This window comes from Thamnophis elegans, chromosome 2 (assembly GCF_009769535.1).
Source record: "Thamnophis elegans isolate rThaEle1 chromosome 2, rThaEle1.pri, whole genome shotgun sequence".
NCBI lineage: Eukaryota > Metazoa > Chordata > Lepidosauria > Squamata > Colubridae > Thamnophis > Thamnophis elegans.
Window position 1 is genome coordinate 11,852,238 of NC_045542.1, and position 8,347 is coordinate 11,860,584.

Here is an 8,347-nt window from a genome sequence, read left to right on the forward strand (position 1 = left end):
TTACATTTCAGAGGATAGAGAAGATAGAGATGAAAGGTCTGAGATAATCCTTCCCTAGACATACTTGGCTTTTAAAAAAAGTATTGCCCCATCCAACAGAATTAGAGTTAACAAGATGGGCAGCAGCCCATGAATCTAATAAATAAATATCAAACATCTCAGTGGAGCTATGTCCCTTCATGTATCCATGTGCAGTTTCATTGAAAAAGAAGAAGACAGCTCTGAGCTAAGCGCTATTTCTTGAAGTGGGGAGAAGCTCATTCAATGATCAAAGTAGAGCTGTATGGGGTCCAATTTTCTGTTTGCAGAAAAACATTCGGCATTTGAGATGATGATGATTTGAAAAATGCTATTTATCTTACATCATGCGGAATGAGATAAAGCTGGACTACTGTGAGCTATCCAGAGAGAATAGCCTCCTGGCTCAGAAATTGAATTATAGTTCGTTTAAAATGTGAGTTATGGCCGTTTTTCACAGTTACGACCTTTGCAGCATCCCCATGATCAGGTGATCAAAATTCAGATGGTTGGTGACTGGTTCATATTTATGACCATTGCTGTGTCCCAGAGTCATGCGATCCCCTTTTGTGACGTTCTCACAAGCGAAGTCAATCAGGAAACCGGGATTTACTTAACCGGGTTACTAACTAATCAACTGCAGTGATTCACTTAACAACTGTGGGCAAGAAAGGTCGCAAAACAGGACAAAATTCACAAATGACTCACTGAGCAACAGAAATTTTGGGCTCAGCTATGTCGGCAATGGAGGATTACCTGTATCACCCAACATTTTTTTTATAGTGGCTTCACCTTTAAAACATGCTTTCTGCCCAGGCTGCCAGAATCTTTTGTTGCTACCTGAATGGTCTATTTGCATAAAGAGTTGTTTGAGAGTTTGGATGTCAAAAGTCAGTTTCGGCCTTGGGGTGATCCTGTATTCTTGAGGCTTGCAGTGGTGAAGCAACTGATGAACAGAGTAACACTTTTGTGAATCAGGTTCAGTTGAATGAAGAAGAGATTTTTGCTTGTAGATACACTGGGGTGAAATCTTCCCGGTTCAGCCCGGTTTGGGTGAACTGATAGGGATGATTGTCCTTGGTTCTGCAAACCATTATTTTTTTTAAAAAAGCTTCTGAAGATTGTGTGACTCAGCTGTGAGCTGCGCGATCATCGAAAGCTTTTTTCCTGCTTTTTAAAGCATTTTTTCCCTGCCGATTCGCCCGAATCGGCAGGGAAAAAATGCTTTAAAAATCTTTTTAAAAGCTTCCAACAATCCGACTGACTCTCACGAAGGCCAGTGTGATGGCCTTCACAACTTCCTCATGATTCATATATCCAGTGGTGGACTGCTGGGGGTTTGCAGGGGTTCTGGAGAAACTCTAGCTAAGATTCTGTGCAGTTCAGAGAACCCCCAAATCCCATTCCTGGGTGGTCCTGCCCACCGCTCCCCTCCCAGGAGTCCCCATGTGGATGCAGGTAAGTGCAGGGTGCGCATGGAGGTTTGTGGAGGGCGAAAAACGGACCTACTGGAAGTTCAGGAAGGCTGCAAATGGGCTTATTTTTGGCCTCCAGAGCCTGGAGAGGCCGTTTTTGCCCTCTTGGAGGCTTGAGGAAAGCCTTCGGAACCGGGGAGGGTAAAACATCCCCCCTGCTGTGGTGCAGGAGGCCAACTAGGCCATACCCACCATGGTCACACCCACCCAGCAACTGGGAAGAGAACCCCTTGCTAAAATTTTTGAAGCCCACTCCTGCATATTTTCTCTTTCGCTTTTTTCTATTAATTTGAAGTGCTGAAAATGCATTTCTGGTGTACATGAATGGTTCCTGGAGGAAATGAAGGCCTTGCAGAACCGTAGGCATGAGATTTCCTTGGATCATTCAAGAAATGGAAGGGAAAGATTGCGCAGAGAAAGTGGGGAATAACCAGCTGAGGTAGCATAGTGGTTAGAGTGCAGTACTGCAGGCTACTTCAGCTGACTGCTAGCTGCAGTTCGGCAGTTCAAATCTCACCAGGCTCAAGGTTGATTCAGCCTTCCATCCTTCCATCCTTCCGAAGAAGGTAAAATGAGGACCCAGATTGTTGGGGGCAATATTCTTACTCTGTAAACCGCTTAGAGAGGCCTGTAAAAGCACACGATGCAGTATATAAGTCTAAGTGCTATTGCTATTTTTAAAAAGCCTCATCTACTCATTAACCAAGTCCTCACTGCCCCAATGGCTAGCCTCACCAAATGACTGACAGCATTGTCTAAAGAATGAGCCTATGTCATGCCTATGTCTAATTAGATGAACCTCTTCCATCTATTACCCTTCAAAATTGGTAGGCTGACCTCTACCAACCATTTACTTAAATGGTCATATGTGCCTGGAAATTTCTGCTGATTGATATTTGACGTTGGCGAAGCCTTCACTGAAACAAGGTCTCTTATTGTATTCTACCATTTCTGCTTCAGGGTTACCCTCCTATCCAGTGGTGGGTTTCAAACTTTTTTGGAACCTACTCTGTGGGTGTGGCCTCCATTGTGGGAATGGCTTGCCGGCCATGTGACCTTGTGGGAGTGGCTTGCCGGCCATGTGTTTTCTTTCTTCCTTCCTTCCTTCCTTCCTTCCTTCCTTCCTTCCTTCCTTCCTTCCTTCCTTTCTCTTTCTATGTGTGTGTGTGTGTGTGTGTGTGTGTGTGTGTGTGGCAGTGGTGGGTTTCAAAATTTTTTGGAACCTCTTCTGTAGGTGTGGCCTGCTTTCTGGGTCCACTGGTGGAACCTTTTCTAACCAGTTTGGTAGATTTGACGAACTGGTTCTACCGAATAGGTGCGAACTGGTAGGAACCCACCTCTGCTCCTATCCCAGCTACAGTACAGTATATGCTTTCATCTTCTAAGACATAGGTTGAGAATTCATCTTGTGATGTCACAGTGGGTCTGGGGATTTCACATTACAGAACCTCAACAACCCTGTAGATGCTTCTTTAACAAGATCCCTGCAGATCTTGCTGTTTTCTTCCATGGAAACCAAAGCTCATACCCCTGACATCCTCACCCAGGTTCATATCACCTTTATATTCTCTTCTGTTTTCTTTTCTTTGGCAATGAATGAAACCGAGGTTCAGTTGTGCAAGATGTTCCTATCCCTGAACACCTCCATGGTTGGTGAGGTCTTTATGACTATTTTGCATGACTTTCAGAGCTAAGAAAGATGGTTCCCCAACCTTAGATCTTCTGATCTGGCATGGTTTTCCCACCCCTCTTGTCCATTTTCTTTTACAGATAGCAAGAAACTCTCATTTCTGTTTGACCATTTGCTTCAGATTGAAACCAAAATCCTCTTACCTGACCAATTCTACCATCTCTTGATGTTCTGCCTCCATGTTTGCTCTCCATGTTGAAGAGCACTAATGATTTTGCTTTTTCTGCACTTCATTGGACCATCCAGCAAGCATCCAGGCTTGGCTTTGTCAGACTGCTGAGATTCAACAAAGTGAGACTAAACCTTTCAAGTAATTTTCTCAGATGTGTTCATGTTGACTGTTTAATGATACAAAATGAAAGCTTTGCAGCAAATAAACAAAATTCTCAACCAGATATTATTTTTCAGAAACCAATGATTAATTTTCATGAACTGAGATCCAGTGAGTGTTATCTTTAGTCAAGATTGCCCGGGAAGTTTACAATCCCTAAGGTTTTTTTTTTCAATAAATACCTTAATGTTTGTCTTTCTCAGGATGCTCAAGCCCCTTCTGTATTTTAGGGGTATCATGCTGAATTAATTTGGCATTGTGTCTCTGTCAAATCTCTGCACATACTATAGTATTAAATGTGAGCTTTTAGTTTTCAGGAAATACAATAACTATTTAAATTTGGAATATGTTCCTCATCTGGATAGAAACTTCACACTGATTTTCTTAAAATGCACTCCTTCCTGTATCTATAAAGATCGGGTTTGAAACAGGTAGGAAAAACACTTTATAGCAATTGTAAGGAGGCAACTTGGCATGCATTCCCCTCTCCTATGGAACAGAAACACCATCCTGATTGGGGCAAAATCTGCACCTGATTTCTTGTGAAAATGAAAATGCCCCATTTAAAAATGTGAAGAATATTATATGGAGTTAGATCAATCAGACATACAGGGAAATAGAGGCCATTTGCAAATTTGAAGCATTTCGCCAAGACTGAAATATTTTACTTCATATATTGAGCTCCAATCATGAATTTGATTTTAGTAACCCATTGATGGAATTTAGTTTATTTCAGAGGAATGACTCCTCTGTTATCTACCTGATTCCAATTTGCACTTGTTCTCCTGCAAAGTCACCATGCAAGCCAGAGTTGTCCTCCTTACAGAACCTAATGATGTACAACTTCTTCCAGTTCATATCATGCATTCATTGAAATCTACAAGAGCCGAGGTGGCGCAGTGGTTAGAGTGCAATACTGCAGGCCACTTCAGCTGACTGCTATCTGCAGTTCAGCGGTTCAAATCTTACCGGCTCAAGGTTGACTCAGCCTTCCATCCTTCCGAGGTGGGTAAAATGAGGAGCCAGACTGTGGGGGCAATATGCTGACTCTGTAAACCGCTTAGAGAGGGCTGAAAGCCCTATGAAGCGGTATATAAGTCTAACTGCTATTACTATTGCTATTGCTACAAAAGGTCATCTCATAGGTATGTGTTGGGTTTAGAATTCAATGCCTAGCCTGTCTATATATATATATGTTCTACTAACTTTTTCCCATCTTCAGTCATTCCAGCAGGATCATCCTGGCTCAGACTGACTGGCTATATAGATACTTGGTACCTATAACAAGACTGAATTAAAAGGACATCAGCTCACTGTTCTACATAGATTACAGAACCTGAAGTAGGGCACCAGTATTTGTGGAGCAGCCGGAATCTTGCCTGAGTGATGGTTAGTGATGGAAATGAGATTTAAGGAAGTCAGTGATAAGGATAGGCAAAACCCAGTATCTTACTAACTGTACCATGTCAGGTGGAGAATCAGAGAGTCAATGCTCTGTACATACATGCCTGAAAGCAAAAGCAGGAGGAGGTAATCTGAGATTACAGCTTCATCGACAAAAAGCCAGTAGGGTGAGGAACACAGAGTGAATTGTAAATTGTTAATTGACTGCCCCTTGGAATCAGCAGGTTGTGAGGTGCCAAACAGTCATTTCCAGCAATATCCAGTGAGGGATGTTAGCCCATGAGATTATTCAGTATTACATTGGACGGTGCAATGATATAATCCCACTTATTCTCGTTTTCAGATGAGCCATGGAAACAGAACAGGAGAACCACACCAACTCTGCGGGATTCATTCTCCTGGGTTTCTCCACCTCACCAGAGTTCAGGGGGCTTCTCTTCCCCTTCTTCCTCTGCATGTACCTGGTTATCTTACTGGGGAACCTCTTGATCATGCTGCTGATCTTCTTCAATAGTCACCTTTTTCATGCCCCCATGTATTTCTTCCTCAGTCATCTATCATTGGCTGACCTGGGATTTAGTTCCAATGCTGTACCCAAGATGTTGCAAATCTTGGTTTCCCAGAAAAACACCATATCCTATAGCGGATGCCTCAGTCAAATGTATTTCTTTGTGGTCTTTTGTACCAGTGATAACTTTCTCCTTGCCTCCATGGCATATGACCGCTATGTGGCTATCTGCCGACCACTTCATTATTCTATAATCATGAGCTACAAGCATTGCCTGATCTTAGCTGCTGGATCTTGGGTCCTCTCTTTTTCCCAAGGTCTATTATATGTATTTACAATAGCTAATTTTTCTTTCTGTGGCTCCCGGGAGATCCCCCATTTCTTCTGTGACCTCCATCCTTTGCTCAAACTTTCCTGCTCAGATACCTCTTCTGCTGAGACATTGCTCATGATTGAAGGGACTGCAACCATGCTTGGGCCCCTTATGCTCATCCTTCTCTCCTACACATTGATTATGTTGAAGGTGTTGAAAGTTCCTTCAGCTTCTGGGAAGTACAAAGCCTTCTCCACGTGCACTGCGCACATCACCACTGTTGCCTTGTTCTATGGGACTCTGATTAGCACCTACATCCGCCCGTCCTCCACTTATTCTGGTTCTAGGCTGAGAGCGGCTTCAATATTCTACACTGTGGTGATCCCCATGCTCAATCCTTTCATATACAGCCTGAGGAACAGTGGGATTCATGAGGCCATGAGGAAATTACTACGGATGTGGGTGCAGAAGAGAGAAATCAGAGCAGAACTGAGAGTGCCTCAGAAGAAACCTGGAGCCACTTTGGAAAACAATGGCTGCTAGTAAAATGATATATGATGTTCTTTAACCTTTGTAACATTCCACACTATTTACTATGTCATGTGCATAAAGTTATAGCAGGATGGTTATAATCTCTTAATATCTCCCAAGGATGTGTGCCATTATAAAATGAGAATGTTGAAACTCTAAAAGTTCAGCTGCATGGCCTTAATATAATTTATGTGCAGTGTGGGTTACTTTAATGGTGTGTACTTCTATGCATTTCCCCAGCATTTCCCTTTTAGATTTAAACAGATTAATTGCATAAGTCACCATGAGGGTAGAAATAAGCTACCATTATATTTTGAAGCCCCGGGAAGAAGGTCTGAGTTATATTTAAAATAAGATTTGATTAAGAGTGTATTTTTCTTTTTCTTTTAAAAGCACGTATTTGCCATATTAGTAAATTTGCCATATTTTCACCCAGATCTTTAATGTTGTTCCCACATTAATATCTATGCTGGGCAGCTTAGCGAATTTATTTTTACCTCAGCCACAACACTAGATAAATTAGAAATAGTAGAGCTTTGCAGTACTTTTGAAGTGGCTTGTATCTGCTTTGTTGTTCCTTCTCCTCCTGGACTTGAGATGCCATGGTTCCTCGTTCATTTGCTTGTTTAAAATGTGAAGAGGGAAACTTTGCACCAGTGGTGGTTTCAAAAATTGTTCGAACCTACCCTTTGGGTGTGGCCTCTTTTGTGGGAGTGGCTTGTTGCCCATGTGACCGGATGGGAGTGGCTTGCCGCCCATGTGACTGGATATGAAGATGCCGATTACTCTTGTCAGAACCACCTTAAATTACCTCACACACAGCACTGGCATGCATAAGAATATGATGTAAACTTGTTTTTTAAAAGGCATCTTTGGTTTGCGTTAAAACAACTTCAACACACGCAATGTTCTGGTTACACCACAAACGCAGTAGTCATCCTTACCTTTCACAGAGGCACTGAGTTTTATAAACATGAGCATGATAGTGTAGAATAATCATATCCAAGGACCAGTGGTGGGTTTCAAAAAATTCTGGAACCTCTTCTTAGGTGTGGCCTGCTTTCCGGGTCCACTGGTGGAACCTCTTCTAACCGGTTCGGTAGATTTGATGAACCGGTTCTACCGAATAGGTGCGAACTGGTAGGAACCCATCTCTGCTTTGCACCTTCTCTCTACAGTTGCCAGTTTTTCAGTTTGTATTTGCTGTGAAAATTCTTAGCTTGCAAAGTGGAATTTCAGGAGGCAATTGGACTTTCTTAATTTTTTATTTTGAAGACGTTTTGATTCTCATCCAAGAAGCTTCTTCCGTTCTGATAGGATAGTGGGGAATGGAAGGATTTATATTCCTTAGAATAGAATAGAGTTGGAAGGGACCTTGGAGGACTTCTAGTCAGACAGATGGTAATTTGCATACTTTTAGAGGGTCATTGAGGCACCTGGAGGTTTATCTGTGTCCTCAAGGTCACCTGAGTAGTGCTCCTGGTTCCTGTAGTCTGCAATTTCTTTCCTCTGGAAATGACCTGGATGAGTAAGAATCTCCACAGACTTTCAGCTATACAATTTGAGATGAACACTCTTTGAATGGTGTGGGAGTAGGAATGGATTTCCAGAGGAAAAAAATTGCAGACTACGGGAACCAGGAGCACTACTCAGGTGATCCTGAGGACACAGATAAACCTCCAGGTGCCTCAATGACCCGCTAAAAGAATGCAAATTACCAGCTCTCTGCAAGGAATATAAATCCTTCCATTCTCCACTATCCTGTCAGAGCTGAAGAAGCTTCTTGGATGAGAAATGAAACATCTTCACAAGAAAAAAACAAGAAAGTCCAGTTGCCTCCTGAAAAAGCATCTTTGGGACAACCACAACCTGGATGACTGAAAATCTCTACAGACTTTGTGCAAAGTGGAAATGCTTTCTGGCTCTTTTACATACCCCCAGCTGGAGAATGATGCAGTAAGACAATTGCAGGGTGCTGATGTTAGATTTGTGAAGGTTTAAAACTTTACGAAGCATCTTTATTCTTGCCAAAGGAGCAGAAATTCACATATTAACAGTGAGCACCATAAACAGGCAT

At 42.4% G+C, this 8,347-nt stretch overlaps 1 protein-coding gene across 1 annotated transcript; it reads left to right on the forward strand.

Annotated features, from left to right (window-relative positions):
• The first annotated feature begins 5,268 nt into the window (after nt 1–5,268).
• Nucleotides 5,269–6,282, forward strand: LOC116504022 (olfactory receptor 1L4-like). Its single transcript, XM_032210834.1, has one exon. It carries the CDS (start codon nt 5,269–5,271, stop codon nt 6,280–6,282), a length of 1,014 nt encoding a protein of 337 aa, XP_032066725.1.
• Nucleotides 6,283–8,347: the final 2,065 nt, after the last annotated feature.

What these genes read in the sequence shown, in the direction of transcription:
- LOC116504022 (XM_032210834.1), top strand. Translation starts at nt 5,269, where the DNA reads ATGGAAACAGAACAGGAGAACCACACCAACTCTGCGGGATTCATTCTC.